The sequence below is a fragment of the Psittacula echo genome (genome assembly GCF_963264785.1).
Source record: "Psittacula echo genome assembly, chromosome: 3".
NCBI classification, from domain to species: Eukaryota; Metazoa; Chordata; class Aves; order Psittaciformes; family Psittacidae; genus Psittacula; species Psittacula echo.
Genome location: NC_137736.1, coordinates 64,275,830 through 64,296,154, shown reverse-complemented (window position 1 = coordinate 64,296,154; position 20,325 = coordinate 64,275,830). Strand labels below are relative to the sequence as shown.

At 40.8% G+C, this 20,325-nt stretch overlaps 1 protein-coding gene across 3 annotated transcripts in view; it reads right to left on the bottom strand.

Moving 5' to 3' along the window:
- Positions 1-20,325, bottom strand: part of RASA3 (RAS p21 protein activator 3) — a 129,547-nt gene that overhangs the window by 79,741 nt on the left and 29,481 nt on the right. For all 3 annotated transcript variants that reach the window (XM_080612411.1, XM_080612412.1, XM_080612413.1), the window contains exon 2: positions 10,654-10,771. In XM_080612411.1, coding sequence (XP_080468537.1) covers positions 10,654-10,771 — 118 coding nt within the window. The remainder of the gene's footprint in view (positions 1-10,653; positions 10,772-20,325) is intronic.

Below are 20,325 nucleotides of genomic sequence, written 5' to 3'. Positions count from 1 at the left end.
TTTCTGCCTACAGTAAAAATACACTTCCCCAGAATTGCCACATTCCCTCAAGAGCTAGCTGACAAGTCTCACTCAAAACACACAGGCAATGCAAATTAGCTAAGCAGTCTGTGTTTGAAGGGAATATGCCACATTAATTTTATGAAGTCTAGAGACATCACCCAGTATTCAGTAAGAATATTATTTAAGTCACTACTCCAACAGCCATATGCAAGAATACATATTGGATAAACAACCAAGCCCAAGGCATACCCACAGGTTAAACTTCCACCACTGGAAACATTTTCCCATTCCTTGAAATAAATGCATCCAGCTGTGAGCTATGGCAACCAGCATGAGCCCCACTCAGTCATTCCTATTGTGAAGGCAGGGGAGAAAATCTAACAGCTGGAAATGGAAGCTGGTTTGACTGTCCCAACTGCCCCCAACAGCACTCTCAGTTATGTCCTCTTTCATTTGGAATCAGGAATTCAGCAGCCACCACTCCAGGCACAAAATACGAGCATTCTGTGGTACAAGCAGCTTCTACCAAACTGGGAACTATCTGACTGTCCCAGCAGCCACGTTTCTGCTGGCGGCCCTGAGGGCCTCATTCTGCACACATCACTTGGTGCAAGTTTTCACGCACAAGCTTAACCCAAGGGGGCTACACAAATGCATAAACATAGCCCAAATATCTAACGCATTACACATGCAAAACACTTGCATCGTTCCGAGGCCTAATACTCTGCTCAGCCATAAAATTGTCCTTTCTGCTGGAACAACGTGACAGATGAATTTACTCACTATCATGAAATGATACTTAATGAACTTTAGATAATACACCCAATCCTCTGTCAAGAATTTAAGGGAAGCTTCAGTATACTGGAAGTCTAAAGGCAATGTAAACACAAGTGAGGCTTGCACTGAGCATACCTGAATTCAGCTTAGCCAATTCTGGAGAAAAGAGCAGAGAAGAGAACAACTGGAGCCTTTGGCAAGTGCCCTATTAATGTCTGTTATTGGTGGGGGGGGTCAGGGCAGAAGATAACTAAGACCACACCACAACAAAACAAACATGAGATTCAGAAAAGCAGAGTGGACAAGAAGCATCATCTAGTCCAACACATGGTACCAGAAAGAGACTGACTAACAGAAGAAGTGATGTGGTGGGTGACTTAGCCATATAGGGACCACATCTAGGCATTACTTTTCTGCACAAGGCTTGTCAGCCTGAGCAGCACCCGCTGGCATGCATTCTTCACAGGATGCATTATTTGCAGCCACTGTCACAAGTTTTGTTCTGCTCTTGGCTTTCCCCCTCTAAGATCTTGTACCCTTTGTAGATTCACAACTTCTCATCTCTCAGGTAACACCCCTGAGGTGTGCTGCACTCTTAACTAATATAAGCAAGCAGATTTCCAACACAAGTGCCCTTACTCTACACTGGATAATTAGCCAGCAAAGTTCTAACTGTAAAGATACAGATGGAGATAAATTTGATACCCCCTCACCCCAATCCTGTGTTGCTTTGTAGAAACAGTATCTTCTTTCTGAAAGAATCAAAAGTTACCACACAAAAGCTTCCAGCTTCCACTTCAATGTGTGCTTTTTCTCCATGTATCTCTTGAGAACAGTACTCGCTTTGTCTCCCACCCAGACCTGAAGAGCAAGAGGTCGCAGCAGTCAAACCCCATGATTTATTTCCCAAGCTAATTTCTCTTGAGCATGAGCCTCAGGGCTGCAGAACAGTTTTTCCAAAAGAACAGCTAAATTCCTCTCTCAGTGCCCCCTCTCTCCTAAAAGCCAGAATTAGTTTGATTTGGCTTCGGTGAGTACTTTTATTTTGACATAGCAATTAATAAAAGGCAGCAGCATCTGCCTACACAGCCCTCAGGAGTCTGACAAGATCCTCCAAAACAAATACTAGAATGAGACTGGCTGAAATCTCGGGAATCTTCCAGAACCCAGTGAGTTCAGATTCAACTTCCAGATTTTGAGTTCAGCTTTCCTTGTGGATTCCAAGAAATTTTAATCATTCAAAGAGAAGGAAAAATTATGAGTCCCCCCTCCCCAACCTTGCAACCTGCACAATGGAAGGGCATGGACAAGACCGGTGTCGTCATTATTTCAGTTCCTTTTGAACTTAAAACAAATGACAGGACATAACTGCTGAGGGCAATATCTCACAAGGACAGAGACAGTAGGCCTCCACTGTAATTGCAATTCAGCTCCTTCCAAGCTCAATATAAAGGCATTTTCAAACCCGGCTTCTTCAGTAGACTACTAAGTTTATAACAGTTTTACTAACTTTTTAGTTTTGCTATCACACACCAATGAGCAGGCATCAACTACTCTTAGTTATTAAATGGGGCTTGTTCTAAGTCATTGTTTCTTGTTCTCCCAACAGGATTAGAAACCACAAAGAAGGAACTGCATCAATTTTAAAAACCTTGCTCTAAGCTTTCAGACACTGACTCTGTAGCCTTCTACTCTACATACCGTCACTTCACACCCTTTTCTTCTCTCTTTTCCAGTAGATATCTATCACCTTAGTATGCTCTGAATGAGGGAAGCTCTACCTCAGCAGTAGAGGTAATCCTTTTCTCAGGAAGCATGGAGCTCTTACTGCACAGCTTTTATCCAGTCCCTACCACCAACACATACACTGATTGACACCTCCTCATGACACTTCCCCTAGGATGCTCCCACAGCTCTCGCCACAGAAGAGACATACACCCCCTCCCCCCCCCCAAAAAAAAAAAAGTCAAGTAAAAGCATAAAGACTGGTGCAATGGATTTGAATCTTCAGGCATATGCTCAAAAAAAAAAAAAAAAAAAAATCTTGCTTGCTCTGAATGTTCACAGGAGCAGGAATACCAAGGAATCAAACCCAAAAAGTTCCCTCTAGGTACTGTTTCACTGTTTCACTCTCAGCTATCCAGCTTAGAGCCCTTCCCATTCCAAGGTATCTATTTTTGAACCTCCTCTAATGTGTGTTTTGGCAATGGGTATTTTCAGGAGGAGATAGGGAAGGAGAAGAGAAACAAATTACTGTGTAGATCAAGCGGAATGAAAGCAAATAAGGAAGAGAATCCTCATTTCAAACATACTGAATGGGAACTTCTTCCCCTATAAAAGGTTCAAAATTTGTTCACTTTTACATGTTTTACTAAACTCCAGAGACATGCTTGCAATTTAAATTCCATACCTTCACATATCTAATGAAATCATCACAAATAATATTAACAGAGAGGAAGAGACTTCATAAAACAAGTCTCAGTGTAGAAACATTTCTTTAGGCTGTGTTGCAAAAGCTCGTGCTTGTTTCTCAATACTTAGGATTTGCTAAAGCAGTTTTGTCTTTGTTTTGGCACCAGTACTTCAGTGGATGAAGTGCAAGAGTTGCACGATGAATAATAATGAAATCCCTCAAACCAGAATTCTTTGTGTACAGCTTTTCCTTTTTTTAAACTGCTTTTGTGATTGAAAGTAAGGACTATTAACATGCCACAGACAACTCCACATCCTCTGACTATTTTAAAATGTTTAGAAATACTGGATTCATCCTGCTGCATGAACTTAAAGACCAGAGTTCGCATCACCATGTGAGTGGGAAGCAAAATCAGTCTGTACAAAGGAGTACACTTGCTTGTTTCTACTAGTAAGGTTTTCCTACTACTTAGCTAATACGTTGTATACTGTGCTTTGCAATGTATGTAAAGGGAGTGGGGTAGAGAAGAGAAGGTTTATTCAAAGCAGATACAGAAAGCCAAATAGAAATCTGAATGCACTTCAGTCTCCTACTAGACACAGAGCTATGAGACAACAGGCAAGTAAAGTCGGCAGATGTCATGGTAGCTTCCTTACACAATTTATTAAAAATACCTAGTATCATATTTGAAGCACAGATCTGGCAGAGGACACGCAGCAGGAAGTATACGGCCAGAAGGCAACACCTAAATCCAAATATACCAATTATGGCCACTGTTAAGCCTCCCAGACATCCACCGAAACAAAGGCAGATTTTTCCTTGTGTCCCTGTGCAGAAACACCCAGATCGCAGTACTGTGTTATAGCCACAACCACCCCTACTACACAGAGAAAAAAATAAAGCAGTGTGCATTTTCTCAACCCCATGCTCAGAGGAGAGAGACAAACACTCGAGCTATAGTTATCATCCTCACTTGACAGTTGCTGCTATGGCTCAATGAGGCTTACAGGGATTATGATGACTTGGAGCAGCAGCCATTTGGCCCCTAGTCGCCTCCCAAAATATTCTGTAAGACGACACACACAAACAACAGAAGTCACATTACAGCTGCATTTACTTTTATTTTTTTTTCTAACCAGTCAAAGCAGCCTGCACCACCATCAATTGTTTCTCATATGGGTGGCTCTTCATGTGGATGAACACTCTCATTCATAAACCCTGCCTTAGGTCTCAAGGCTCACTGCATTTTCCACCTTCCACTAAGTTTTGCTTCCCTTCCTTGTGCCCTTTCCAGATGTATTACTTCCTTACACAACCATACAGTCCTTGCCTTCAATAAGGCTGAAGTTGTACCCATACCCATCTTATCCCTGTTCCTTAAAGGCTTGGGGTTTTTCTGAATGAAAGTCTACTGACATTAGGAATTCAAGCCACAGTTAGATGTAGTGGAGTGCAGAAGATGGCAGGCCCTGAGGCGGACAGCACACTGAGGAGTAAGCTGGGAGCAAGCAGGAGAGAAGCTCCAAACCATGCTACAGCATTTAGCTCAAGGCCTCTTTACTTGAGGCATCCAGGCTTGGGAAAGCTGTTATTTCAAGGAAGGAAGCTAGCAATATAAGAATATGGAAGTAGCTAACGTAACTAACTCAGATACAGCAGCCAATTTTGGCAATGGCCCAACTAAGGGAAACAACTCTGTGCTTAAATTTTGAGAAGTGGCCCGCATCCAAGACGTTATCAGAACATAAGAGAAGTTTAGCTATGCAGTCATGAACTCCAAACATAGGAAAATAGGGGTTTAAGCAAGTCTAGAATTAAAAAACAACATTCAATATGGCAGTGGAATTACTTAGAAAAAGTTCTGAGAGCTACTGATTGAGTATGTTACCTGATCCAGAGCAAAGACACAGCAACCTCTTGTTAAAAACAACACAGTCTTAACTATGATCTTACAGCACATTTCACCATACACTCACAAGCACACTGCAGACTTGCAGTTCTCGCTGTTACCTTCACTGGAGACTAGCAAAAAGAAGACTGGGGGTGGGGAAGGTGCCTCTGGCTTCATTTGCTGTTTCATTCAGGCTTTGATCACTATGTTTAGCATGTGAAAAATTCCTCAGTGAAATAGTGGAGAATGAAATAATCACAGACTCAAGACGCTTGGCTCACCTCTCTAAAGCACACAGTGTCAGCCGTTTGATTCTTAGCATACAACGGTTTTTGCCTTTATTCATATCCTTGAAACAAATTTAGAGATGTCACATTCCTTCCATTCTTTACCTATGATTTGAGAAGCTGCCCTGATTTCCTGTTGCAGCTGACACTGCCCTTTAAGTGAATGGAAACATTTGATGCAACTAGCAAAGGCAAAGTCAGTCTTAATGCCAATGAGCGGAGAAAGTTTATCCTCAGAGAAGATCTGTAGCTAGGACCAAGTCCTGGATGGTGAAGCCTGAAGTTAAACAAGGCCACGTTCAAGGTCCTGCACATGGGTTGGAGCAATCCCAAGCAATACAGGCTGAACAGAGACTGGACTGAGATCAGCCATGAGGAGAAGGACTTGGGAGAGTGCTGGTTGATGAGAAGCTCAACATGAGCCGGCAATATGTGCTTGTAGCCCAGAAAGCCAACCATGTGCTGGGCTGCATGACTAGGAGCATGGCCAGCAGGTTGAAGGAGGTGATCCTGCCCCTCTACTCTGCTCTAGTGAGACCCCACCTGGAGTACTGCATCCAGCTCTGGGGCCCCCAACATAAGAAGGCCGTGGACCTGTTGGAGTGAGCGCAGAGGAGGCCATGAAGATGATCAGAGGCTGGAGCACCTCTCCTATGAAGACAGGCTGAGACAGCTGGGTTTGTTCAGCCTGGAGAAGAGACGGCTCTGGGGAGATCTTAGAGCAGCTTCCAGTACCTAAAGAGGCCTGCAAGGAATCTTGAGAGGGAATTTATACAACGGCGTGTGGTGACAGGACAAGGGGGAATGGTCTTAAACTGAAGGAGGGTAGATTTAGATTAGGCATTAGGAAGAAGCTCTTTACTGTGAGGGCAGTGAAGCAATGGCACAGGTTGCCCAGAGAAGCTGTGGCTACCCCATCCCTGGCAGTGTTCAAGGCAGAGTTGGATGGGGTTTTGAGCAACCTGGCCTAGTGGAAGGTGTCCCTGCCTGTAGCAGAGAGGTTGGAACTGCATCTTTAAGGTCCCTTCCAACCCAAACCATTTGGTGATTCTAAGTTTGAAATTACTCATGGGGGAAGCCAAGTAGTTGGTTCAGCAGAGGAAATTAATTGGCAAAATTCTTGTCAGGCTTTCTACTGGCAGCTAGGAATTCAAGAAAAGTTACAGATCTCTGCATTTAAAAGAACAGTAAATTCTCACACGTTCCTTAGGGTGTAAAATAAATGAGTCCCTTCATGTACCTCTCTGCTAGGTTATATGGAGTGGATCCAATTCTATTCAGTGCCTTTGCAGATGATGGTAATATAAATATTGAACAACAAACACAAAACAGAGGAGCGTGTTAAATCCTGGCTCTAACTGACCTCCCCCTCATATCTTATGACTTGCATGTGACCTTCTTAGAATTTACTAAAAGCTTGTGCCAAGGAGTTTATGAAAACAGTGCTGCTTGAGGAGTTCAAGATTCTCTTCCTGGGAACCTGGAGAACTTGCTCTGACCAACCCAAGCGCTCCCTGTGCTTGTCCAAAGATCCCCAGAGAAGTCAGATGACCTCAACTGCCCCACATAAACAGTACTTTCACACTGCTCTGTGGTTTCATAGAAAGGCCTGCCCATGTTGTAACCCTTGACTTTTTCAATCAGACAATACCAAGTTAGCCTCACAACAGCCCTCAAAACCTTCTGGCACAAGGCAGCAGTGCCACCATCCAGTTTAACAGAAGCCAATGGAAGTAGGATGGCAGGAATTATTGAAGTTCCTGATTGTAATTTATGAGTACCACCTGCCTGCTGAACAGAGAAGTTAAGGTTTGCCATGCTGGCTGCTCTCAGTTTTTGAGATGCAAACTTAGATACAGGGCAGCAGGCTCACAGAGATTCTCTTCAGAGCACTGGTAAGGGCAGTGGACTGTGCAATAGGATGTGCTGGTTCAGTTCTTAGAGTTCTGAATGATTCATGCTTTGTTGATTTAAGAGGTTACTGTTCTCAGCTGTCTTCTCATGCCTCTACCACAGCCCAAAACAAAAATCTGTTGCAGAAGTTTAGGACAGAGCTCAGGGAGGCAACTTCTTACACTGTCCCAGTACAAAACACAGGAGATCATGAGTCAGAGTCTGAAGGATCTGCCACAGATATCCCAAGCAAGTCAGAAATGCACATTCATCCAAGTTCCTTTGGGAAGGAGAGATAACTCCTTCTTTTTTCTCATTTACCAGTTCTGTTTAAACTTTACATAAGGAGGAGGCTTGCCTGGAAAAGTATACATTTCTGCAGTGCTTAGTAGAAGCTTAATGAAGCTCAACTGAGCAAAAAGAGGGCTGGGGGGAAGGGAAGCAAGCACTCCCTGAATTCCCAATACCCGAGATGATGTTTTTCAGTGTGACTGTAATTGTAAGCCTTCTCATGCAGATAAAAAAGTCATTTACGCAGATACGTTGGAAAAGATAGGCTTCCCCATGAAAATTTGAATGAGAAGATACCACTTCAGAGTCAGTAGTGCTAGGGCTGCATATGGAACATCTTTCAATTCAGAAATTCACACAAAGCATCTTATTTTTCATAGACTACATGACAGTCATTTTTTGAGCTTACTGGAAGATGGGGAGTTACCAGTATGAGTGAAAATACAGGCAATTCTTAAAGCTTACTTTAGAGCAAACCAGCCCTGTGTCAGCTGTGAAGTGATCAGAAATAGAAAATAGGCTTGAACAACAGAGTGGAGCCAGAGCTCTCACCTTCAAACTCTAGTCGAAGGCTGTGTCACCCACTTGAGTGCCAGCCACACAGATGTTCAGACAGGATTCGATTATTTTAGTCATGTGTTGGCCCAGTTTCACATCCCTCCTCCCATCTGAAGTCACCTAATGCAGCAGTGATACCCCAGAAAAAGGGACCCAACATGTGCTTTGCTATTACATTGGGAAGTGCCTGGCAAAGAAGCACCATACATGAAAGCAGGTATTTCTCTGCTGCATACACATTACATGGGCCTTAAGGCACACAAGCATCGCCTGCCCAATAATTCAGCCAATGGGTTGAATCAATCTACAAACAAGCATGAAAGAATGTAACAGCATGACTGGCTCCTCAGCTATAAGCTCATCTCAGTCTTACAAAAAACAACAGGCGACCGCATTACAGTCTGAAATCATTTGAAAAACATCTTCCTCTGGAAGTCTATGCACTTGTTTTAATAGATGTAAACACAGTCATAAAAGATTAAGTAGCTGTGTGCGTCTGCCTCACTAAATAAGAGCAATTCTTAGTCACAGATTGGGAAGACATCCCAGTTTTACCATTCATGTATTTGGGATTTTCGTCTGCTTTTCTTCTATGAAACAGAAAAACAAGGGCAGAGGAAAAACCTATACAGATAAATGCAAAACTCATTTGATATCATTGTCTGTAAGTGTATATTCGGGGGCTGTGAAGAAGCAAGCTTTCCAAAATAGTAGTTTGCAAATAGAAGATTACAGAGGGAGAAGGCAAACTACCACTGGAGTTTCTTTAACAACAGAAAGATTTTTCTTCACAATAAATTTCAACCTAAAGTTCCTTCCCCACTGCAATTTCAGTTTATTATTACTTGCAATATCTGTACTGGACATATAGAGTAATTCTCTCCCTCTGAAGTTTGTTTTCTTTTGAGGGGGGGAGGGAAGGGTGTGGTGGTGGTATTTCTTCTTTTTGGTTGTTTTTTTTTTAATAGTATATTTACACAGTTATATCTACTCTCATCTCTCTTTTCTAGGCTAACAATTCCAAGATTGTAACCTTTCCTCAGTGGTTGTTTTCCAGACCTCTGATCATTGTGTTGCTCTCCTCTGAATTCACCTGAATTTAACAAAAAGAACTTAGTTCTGCAAGAAACCAGAAACCTTCCAGTTCTGCACAGCCTCAGTGTACCTTTTCTGCTTTATAATGGCATCCAAAGACAGGTGGAATCTTTCTGACTAAAGGAATTAGACTTGTTGCTTATTCCTACTACTAAGAGTTTATTTTCGCCGTAGAAAAACACATGGATTAGTACAAGGAAATTACTCCAACTATTCTCATACATCCTCACTCCTCAGCTTCCGTTTCCCTCCAAAGCACTAATGATCATCCAGAAAAAAACTGTGCAACTTCTAGTTGTGAGCAGGAGGGCTACAGCTATTTGACCCAGAAACGAATGTAAATGAGTTACAAAGTTACTTATAGGGAAACAGCTGCTTCAGGGACAACTTGCTTAGAGACACTGCATGTCAGTTATTGTAAAATATACAGTATACTACAAACAGGAAAGCATTAGCATCACCATTCAAAAGCACTATGTGTTTAGCCAATTTAAATGCCTCAAGAAACAGAAGTCTCCATTATGGACCCCAGTATACCGTATCAGAATATGAGAAATGAAGACGCAGACAACAAAAAATGAGGTGAGAGAACAATTAGAGTAACTTAAGGGAATAAACCCCACTTCAAACTACTGAGACTCACATTCTTACATGCATTAGGTACTTCTGAGGGGTTGGGAGTGAGGTCTAGAGCTACTTCCCAAAGTAAATTACTTGCAATAACAAGACAAATAGCAAATTCCTAACCGTATTACTCAACTGTCTTTCCCCACTTCATATCTTAAGATAAAAGTTAGAAACTTGACTGTTCCTTGCTGCTACTTTCCCCTCAATTCTAAAAAAAGCCTAGCTTGCCAGAGTATACATATATGCCCAGCCTTCTTCCCTTTATTTTCTGATGTTTGGGGATTTCCAGGAGAAAGCATTTTAAGTTTTGGTGCATTCTTCTCGTTCATTTGGCTTCTACAATCTCACAGAAGTTTCCAAGATAATCAGACAGGCATCTCTTGTTCAAACCTCTCCTTTCAGCTGCAGCCTCATGATGCGGGGGGTGGGGTGGGGGTGATACGAATTCCTAACTTCACCCTTTAGGGTAGCTAAATCAATGCAAAATACTAAGCAGAGACACGAAATGGAGTTCAGTGCTCCCTTCTAAGTTGAGATCTGAAAAGCTTAGGGAAGTTCAAAACAAATGTTGCAGAAATAAAGGAGCACTGGCTGTACATTCTTAGGAAAATAATTAATATGGCTTGCTGTGGAGAAGACTTTTTCCCATATACACAGACAGGAATCATGACATGAATAGTTCTACCACCGGTGTTCTTAAAACTGGAAAAAGGATCATACTCATCCTCCCTTCTCCCCTTAAGAAAGTATCTTTGGAACATTAAACAAACATAGCAGAGAATAAAAGATAACAGAACACGTATACAAGTATTTGTTACCATAATGACTTCTCCACTATTTTGGTCCTGAAAACCTCCTCCTGGTCCAGGTTTACTGTACAATAGCAATCCCTCATCTTGTTTGGCCCCGGATATGTAGGAAGATTTTTGGCTTCACCTAAAGACAAGAAAGAAAAAAAAGGCAGGATTACATATTAAAATGTTATCCATAAATCAGTCATCTGTCAACTAATGCCGTGTCAGCAACATGGCTAAAGTGAAGTATTGCGGTGTCTTTTTCCTCCCAGAAGTGAAATCTCTATTACAAACTTTGCAGCAGTACTCTCTTTCCAAGACAGCAGCTCCTGACTATCGCCACGTTTAGAGCTCAGCAGTAGCCAGCAACAACTCAACAGTTCATTATGTTGGATTTATTCACATGTATTTGAGTGCACACTGCTTCCTTTCAAATTTCTGTTTATGTTTTGATCAGTCCTCCCAAAAGATACCAGGAACACAATACAACATCCTGTAAGATACCAGGAACACAATACAACATGGTGGTAATAAAGCTTTCCAATACAGCCCACTGATTTTATGCTAAAGGCATCACCAGAACACAGCAAATGAGAACTGACCCCAGCTCCACCACTCTCCATGGATATGGAGATGGAAAACAGTCACTTTAGTTTCAGCCAACAGCCTCATATCAAACACTGGACTTCAAAAGCACTGTGATGAGGCAATTAGCATTCAGGAAGCTGCCTAAGATCCTTGCACTAAGGTACCATGCAAGCCATGAATATTCCTCATAATAAACATTTGTTTCAAAACTGCGAGAAACATGTTATGTACCCCAGACTTACAGAAGAAAAAGAAGAAAAAGACAGGATTGAGGAACTAAGGGTAACCAGGAGACTATAAAACACAAGAGCACAAGCATGAAACAAGAATAAGCCCACAGCTTTTCCCTCTACATATCCATTAATAACCAAAGCTAAGCACTAAATTTCCTTGGCAGACTGATAAAATCAAAACTCACAGACAGGAAACTTGGTAATGCTCCTCATGGCTTTGCTAAAGCACATAAGCACTGTGTGGATGACTGATTTAACTCTAAAGACAAAACTCAGAACTCTTGAAGAATTACTTAAGTGTAAGTCTACAATGCACATGCTCTTATTTACCTCAACTCTTCCAGTACCCAGAGATTATTAGCACATACCATGGGAACTAGATCATTCTCTCCTAGTAAAAACACAAGGAATAAAACTAAAACTAAAAATGCACAGACCAAGAGAACACAGGTTTGTTTGCCAATGGAGAAGAGAACTCTAAATGACAGTAACAAATACAACTTTTTATCAGATGTCTGCAGTTCAGCTTAAGTGCATTTTACTAGATACGTGCTTTCCCAGTCTCCAGCTCCCAAATAGCCCCATACTACTAACAGAATCATCTTGCTTGTTTCAACCCTGTCTTCAGTAAAGACATACTCTTTCCTTTCTACAGATTTGTTCAACAGAACTCTGATGTATGTGCATGTAAATATTGAAGAACTACAGCAAGGAAAAATTAAGCCAACCTGCATCCCCAGCTTTAAAGAAAAAACACAAAGTGACACAGGACTCCATGGCTTCCTGCCTATGATCTCTTTCTGGCACACTGTTTGCACACTTTTGCTGACTGACACATGACATGCCCTTGGAAATGCCACACGTCCACACTTCTTCACAACTGGCCTGTGTGTGTATATATATATATATATATATGGGTGATCATACATGTATATGTTTTCTAAAGCTAATCACAGAACATATAAGGAGGCGTTGAAAAAGGACATGAAAACAAGTTTTCAGACAGTAACACCTTATTTCAGAGTGCTTCTAAATTAAGTTTGCTTTCAGCTCAGCTGATGCAACCCGACAGCATTCTTCCCACTTCCTTCAGAGTTGTGAGACGTATATAAAAAAGAAGCTGTCTCTGCTGTAATCGGGAGGTGTGACTGGAACATCTGTTGGCATGCCCAATGTGGCTTTAAACTAAGCTGAAGCCTTAGCAATAGTTTAACTGCAACAACCAAACATATACTGAGGATTACTGACGGTTTGCTTGGGCTGCATTGAGGTCTATTCTGCCATAGTAAACCTTACTTTTATTACTCTAAGTTCAAGCAAGTTGCAAATCAAATGCAGTCTCACATAGACTGGCCTCAGGTAGACTGAGGTTGCAGAGTTTGTATCCTCTCCCCAAGTCCCAAGCATCCAAATTTCTCTTATATATTTTCACACTAAAATCACGTGAAGCCAGCCTCTTTTTTGGATAACCGGGTAAAGGTCCTCAGAGACAGAGAGCGTGTATGTCAACAGGAAGAGTTTCAACAGCAGAACAATAAGGAAGTCTTCCTCTGGAGCTGGCACACCATTCTCTCAGTTCTTCCAAGAAAATGGGACAGAACTTTTCAAGCTCAAAATTAAACCAAAAATTTACGCAGTTTCCCTTTTTCTGCACAATTCTACTTCCTACTTCAACATGCACACACACACACATGAACCCAATTCTGGATTCTGTGATCTTGATTTCCAGTTTTCTGATGTGCACAATATTCAGTTAAGCACTTAAAGTTGATACTTAGCCATGTCAGAGCACTCTGTAAAAACTGCATTTTGAAAACTCAGTTCTCTTTGTTAAAAAGACTTGCACTAGGAAAGCCCACAGTATTAAAACTTCAATGCAGGGTATATGAAGACACCATTCAGGACTGGAAGAAAATGACTACCTGCAGACCATACAGCAAATTAAAGCCCACCATCATAATACTGGAAAGTGAGACACACAGGGAAGATAGACGGAGAAGGCATTTTACTGTAATATCTTTCTTCAAACTGGAAAAAGGCCCTGCAAAACCACTGAGACTAGAACAAGGGATTAATTGACCAACCCAACATATTAATCATGTTACTGACTCAAGTAGGAGCTTATGAAAAATAAAAAACATGGGTTTTCTTCCCAATGTTGGCAGCAGCCAATGGCTGTTTAGATTCCTCCAGCACTGAGCGGTTGAGAAAGAAAAATTTGTCAAGCTTTCAAGCATAGCTAAAGACTCTGCTCTCTAGCCAGACATTTTATGTCAACAAATACGCTCTGTTAGAGTTTCAGTTGCTCTTTAGATTCCTACAAGACAAAAACGTTCCCTCTGTGGCACCGTTTTGCCATCTACAATGAAGTTGAACAATTTGCTCAGGATTTTTTTTGTTCTGTTACTACTGAAATGAAAAAGGAAAGCCCAAAACACTCAATGCAGTCATGCACCATTTCCATATTCTCAAGACACAGAGCTATGAGATCATTTAATTTGGGTGAGATTTTATCATTTAGCCTAGCTGTGTAAAAGAGGCATCTTCATCAATTGTATTTTCAAAAGACAGCTTTGCACTTCCCACCCCCATCCCCTTCATATTTATGAAGTGCCTGCATGCTAGAGAATTTGGGACGGGTTTGCAGGCAAAAGGTCAACACACTCACCTTCAGTTTTCCACTTCACTGCTAAGAAGCAGCACAATGTTTACTCAGATGTCTACGAGCTTGACAATTTCAAATACACAAGCACTTTGATTTTGTGCAAAACGCTTCCATTTGGAGCCACAGTGGCAGAATAATCAGTTCAAGTTGGCAATAGCTCTTTTTTCTGTCCCTGCGCTTCTAATACACATGGGTCCGAACTTAACAGTGTTAAATCACTCAACTTAGTACTGAGTACTTAAACTTAGAAAAGCTGATTTCAGCTATGGAAAAGTTATCATTAGCTATTTTGGACAGGTCTTAAAAAATAGACCATACAATTCTGAACACCTCACTGGCTTGCTATCTTCTCCCCACAAATATTAGGTTACTATAGTTTAAAAATGGACTACCATGGCAAACAGATAGCTTGAGCTAGCCACAGCAAATGCAACAGGCTGGATAAAGAGGAAGGAAAAAGTTAAAACCATTTTCATCTTCCTTGTTCTTTCCAATGTTATACATTCCTGCCTTGCTAAGATACTGGCAATAAAAGGGAAGCACGAATAAAGGGCTTGCTGGCATATATGGCAGAGAAGAGCATGGCTTAGATGCTTGGGAGCATAAGTGGTGAAAACAAGAAAAACTTTGAAGATGTTTCTAAGAATAAACAAATATGGACATGTATACATTTCCTTAAGGTTTTGCCACTTTAATATTTTGAAGCATCTAGTGCTTTTAATTGAATTTAGATACTTGGCATCACATTACCTTTGCTTTTGACACGCTTCTCCAGATACAACTTTCGGAAAAGCAGACAATGCACAACAGCCAGGCATTATTTCTGTCTTTTGGAAAAGGATTTGTTGTTCCTGTCCTTCTAAGTACTGGGTCACCACCACACATCTGCTGATATGAGTGCATGAAGGCTTTGTAATGTATCAACAAATTCAGCTTGCTGTCTTCTAGCAACAGCTTATTTGATTTTATCAAGATGTCATGGGAGAATCATTTCCCAAACTATTCCAGAATACAAACAAGCGAACAAAAAACTACCCCTAAAAAATAAACCAAACAAAAGCAGCCAAGCTCTCTATGCCACAGCATTTGATTTCAGGGAGTATGCTGAGAAAGACTTGAGTACAGAAACAAAATACCTAAAATCTGAAAAGGGCAACATATCCAAACCAACAACAATCCACATTGTTTCTACCATATTCAGGAAAACACACTCCAGAGAAGCTCATAGGCAAGCACGTCAAGAACAGAGCAGCAACGTCTCTCAAGAATGGAAAGCTTCTGTTCTCCCTTAAGCTCTCGATACCAATTAGAGATGCTGGAATCAGAAAAAAAGGAAGAAAAAAAATTCTCTCAAGCACTCCTTTCAAGTTTTCTTTCTTCTGAAAACATTATTCCTTCAACATCCATAGGTCAAGCAAAAACAGAGAAAGAAAAATATTTGTACAGACCTCCAACTCTCTACTACAACTTACGCTTAAAAAGCTCATCATACACAAAATCCAGCATATATGTAAAATACGAAGATGCCAGCAAGGTTATAATCAACAGAAACATAATAACGCTCAATGCTGATTAAAACATGCAGAAATACCTAGAAGCATACTAACTTTTGCGCCTATGCATGAATTCAAACTGAACTGAAACAGCTGCATTAATGTTGAACGCTTAGAAAGCAGTTAATTTCCTTGCAAGGTGTGCTTTCTGGGGGTGAGGTGGGGTTAAGGGAGGGGTATGACTGCAATACCTCAAGGGGGATATACAGAGAAAATAATCCCTTTTAATATTAAAATGGTCATCAGGTCATTGTTAAAAAAACCCTATTCACACCAAAAACAGTTTTGTTACTAGAGGGCCAGTGTGATAATTATGTGAAATTAACACAATGTTTGAAAACAGAGTATGTGGATGTACGGTTACATTTGTATATAATTCCTATCTGTAGGTACACTGTGTGTACCTCTCAGAAGAAGAAAGCTTCAATTCATTTTTGCATTTCCAAATATGAAAAAGCTATAAAAATGAAAGGTTCCAAGAACCAGTGCACCCAATGTGAAACCACGGGGTTATGCAAGTAGCGTAATATTCTCGTGTGCTTTTGTAGTAACCTAAAAACAAGTAACACCTTTTAGGCAATACATGCCAAGCATCAAAAATGTTCTCTCCTCCACCTATACATATATGTCACACAGCATGAAAATAAGAAAAACACATGGAATCTGTAAATATCTGAATACAGAAAATTTATGCATCAAAAAAAAAAAAAAAACCAACCTCTTGAAACAGATGAGACTAGAAACCCTATTTGCTCAACAATCTCTCTTTCCTTTAACCATAGGTATTTATGTGTGCATACACACATGCATGCTTTGCTCTCATGGAGAGACAGATTGCATTAGATTTCTAAACCAGGTCAAAACCAGCCATCTGTGAACAGATTTTGCTGATCTGGAAAATGAGACTTTTAGATGACCTGTTCTTAATCTAAGTCCTTGCCTGCCAGCCTCTTTCCACGTGAACGATCATCACATTGGAAGACTCAGGAAAAACACTTCCTCAACAAAACAATACTGACCACCTGGGCCTTAGCAACATCCCCAGAGCAACCCGATACCACAGCTAGTGCTGCCTCAGCAAGCAACTAGAAGGGAAACAGAGCACACTATGTTAACCACAACTTTTTAGACATAAGCATCATATGGACACCCTTGGCTTAGGGGAAGCATCAACCCCAAATCCCTTGGCATTAAACTGAAGACCACCACCAGCTGATACCTCTGTGCCAAAAACTAGTTATATCTACTTAGACCTAGTTCTTCTAGTGGAGTTTTACTCCCTTTACAGTCTAGTGACAGGAACACTTGGCATCCATCAGAGTCCCTTCTGAACAATCCACTTCATTAGTGCGCATGGCATACTACCACACTACTTCCCTTTCCACTCACATGATTAAACTTATTCTATACCAGTTAGAAAGCTTCATATAGATCTTCCTGTGATGTCAAACCTGTTCTGAGACAGCAAATGACAGGCCCTTCTATCAGCTGTAACAATAGCTAAACTTAATCAGCTACAGCCTGCATGGTGCACAGCCTAGGACCTATCACTCAGAATGGCTAGTAGACAAATTCCTTGTTTCCTATACGTGTGTACTCAGACATCCCACTTCTCCTTTTGCAGCACAGAAGGTCTAATAAACTGTCCAAATATCTTGCCTGTACTGCTCTAGGTCTAACAGAAGCGGCTGAGGATGTTTCCACTGGAGAGCAATGAGAAGCTGCAGGCTGACAGCCTTACTTTTCTTTTAAGAGTCAACGAACACTGAGGAGGCTCAAAAGATACTGTCATGATCTCAAGTACTTAAGTGCTCCCAGCACACTGGCTGTTAATCAAATCCCAGGGCTGACAGGAAAGAGGTCTCTCCAGCAAGTTCCATGAGAGCTGCTTGTAAAATTAAGATTTTAGTTTGTACAAGAGGAGAAGCATAATTCTCCACAATTCATTAATGTAACTGGTTGCATGCTGCTTGCCAATATCATGGTCTACCGGCAGGAATCGTGTTTCTCTGAAGACTCCCTTAGGATGGTAACTTAATCCCACAAAATAAATGTACAGTCCAGCTGCTTTTTAACAAGACTAGCTATTTTGTGTAAAAGTATAGTTTGAAGAGATCATTTTCAAGTAGGATACTGCCAGGAAAAAGGTGTTCTCAAGGAGCTTTCATTCAAATTCAGCTTTCCTGTGGCACTCTGGGGTTAGCATTCCAAGTTTCTTTGCTGTGACTCTCTCATATTTATGCAGAAAAACTGATGAATTAACCAAACTGCCTCTAGCTGTGTTGATACAATGTTAGACTCAGCTCCTCATTTACTCTTTTTCAATCCAGTTTGTACTCTGAAGATGATACTTGCATCAAGGCACACCTCATGTTTGATAGAGGTCCTTGAGGTTTTCCCTACCAGCTTCAGTAATGTAGGGACTGGCTACAGGCTGCTCTGTACCTCTGAATTGTGACCTCTGTTTAGACTGGTGGTTTGTGGAGGTTATTTGCAGTTTTTTAGCTGTTGTTTGAGGTGGGGGGTGGGGGTGGTCTCGTCTTTGGTTGTTGTTGGTCTTAGAAAAGAAAAATCAGCTTCCTAAAGTTATAAAAGACCTTCTCTCAGCAAAGTTTAAGCCAGTGAACATCTGTTGTGGGAGGCCATGAAGGAGAGGATTCAGGCTGCAGGAGGGGCAGAGGAGCTGAGAGGAAGTAACTTTAAACAGGCTATTCCACCATGGGCAAACAGCGAGCAGTTCCAGCTATTTTTAGAAGAACAGTATTAGACAGGAAATACAAGCAAATGATTTACAACATCAAACAAAACGTGACCAAAATCCAACCACTCCCTTTTGAGAGTTTTCGTGCTTTAGGATAATTTAAGGTAGTTTCTCTATAAGGAGCTTAATCACTGCTAAAGAACAAAAGTAATGGTCTCGAAAACATCAGCATAAGCAAAAAGAAGTCAGTGTGAAAATAATTCTCTCTTTTTACCTGCCTTTATTTATATTATTCACACACAAAAACAAAACCCAGGTTAAAAAAAAAAAAAAAAAAAACCAAAAAACCACAAACAAACAAACAAAAAACCACACACACACAAAAAAGAAAATTTTCTATATATGTACATTCAATTTCTTTTTTAGTGTATATCAAAAAGCTATAGCTGTAGGAAAAAAAACCCAAACAGCCCACCAGTAATGAAAAAGACATGATGCCCTCTCTCTTCCACAGCATTTATCACTTACCACAACAAGTGACATGAAGAACTTTTCAATAATCTCAAAAATACAAATCTGCCAAAGGCTGTGTTTTGCTTAGATTACAAACTAGGAACAAAAGGAGTGATTCCTGAAGAGATGAAGCTTTACCGGCAATATCGAAAACCAGTAACTGTTTCTTCTAATGATTCTGCTGTCCACTATTGCTCTTGCTTTAGAATTGCTTATTTAGAAATATCTTCACTAACCACAGTTCACAGGATCAAGTTTAGATCAAGTTCATGTTGGCCCTGTGGCCCCGCAGCATTCAAAACTAAACTCAACCCCAGCTATTGAGAAACAGGGTGACTCAGAATGCAGCAGTTCAAGGCAGTCTTGAAACCACCTCAGATTTAGGAATTAACTGAGCAGAGCATCTTCTTCCATATCTAGAACACCCTTCCTATTATGAAATTAACCATCATAAGGGAGAGAAAGAGGTTTCGAAATCTGCCCAACTTGCTTTGCTTTAACCTTTCTTCAAAACCAGTGAAAATAGGTGCTTTCCTACAAGATGATCAAATCCATTCTTCCATATCAAGATCCGAATTTAGAAATATTCTCCTCCAAACTTGCAGTAAGTAATTAGCAGCTTCCCTTAGAGCCAGTAACAGGCAAGACTACAACTACTTCAAATTTGACATGGTCTTGATATTTTATTAGTCCACATATTCCTCATGTGTTCCTTCTTACACAAAGAGCATCATATACACTAAGGAACAATGTCATGGGAAATCCTTTATTTTAAGAAAAGAATGATCACAACCAGGTCTCAGACATGTACTTATAGATAGTTTTGGAGTCAAAACAACTTAAGGAAAATCGTTAAGTTTCTTCGGTGGCTGACAAATGCTATGTTGTGAACGCACCTCTGTTTGGAACAGAAGGCTCAGATTAGGACATTACTGAAATCACCCACAATATTTGTTCTGCTTTAGCTGTTGGATCTTCATTCACACAGCACTTTTTCCAGCAGAGCGAAACAAAAATAAATCCCACTTGGTCATTCCTAAGATTGTTGCCTTGTGTGATCTACAGGTGACTCTTCCATGCTGGTGGACTTCTAAAGTATTTTAAATTATCTCAGAGATTTACCTCCCTGTTGAATAGCCTGTATTGCACAGATGTACGCTGACAATGAACAAGATTTTACATAGATGCTGCTGATTTTTTGTTGCTAGTTGCACTCTAATTAAGTAAAAAACCAGCATCTCCCCTCATGACATGTTAAGATGCTTTGAAGTATCTGAGCTTGACTAACAAAGTGCTTACTTGCCAGTTTGCAGTGCTGTGCAATTAAAACTCTGCAGATGAGAAAGGACACACTGCAACTGATCTACAGACCTACTGATTTCTTTGAGGAAAGAAAGATGACAGCATGCCTGTACTCTGAAGCCCAGACTACCTTAACTACTG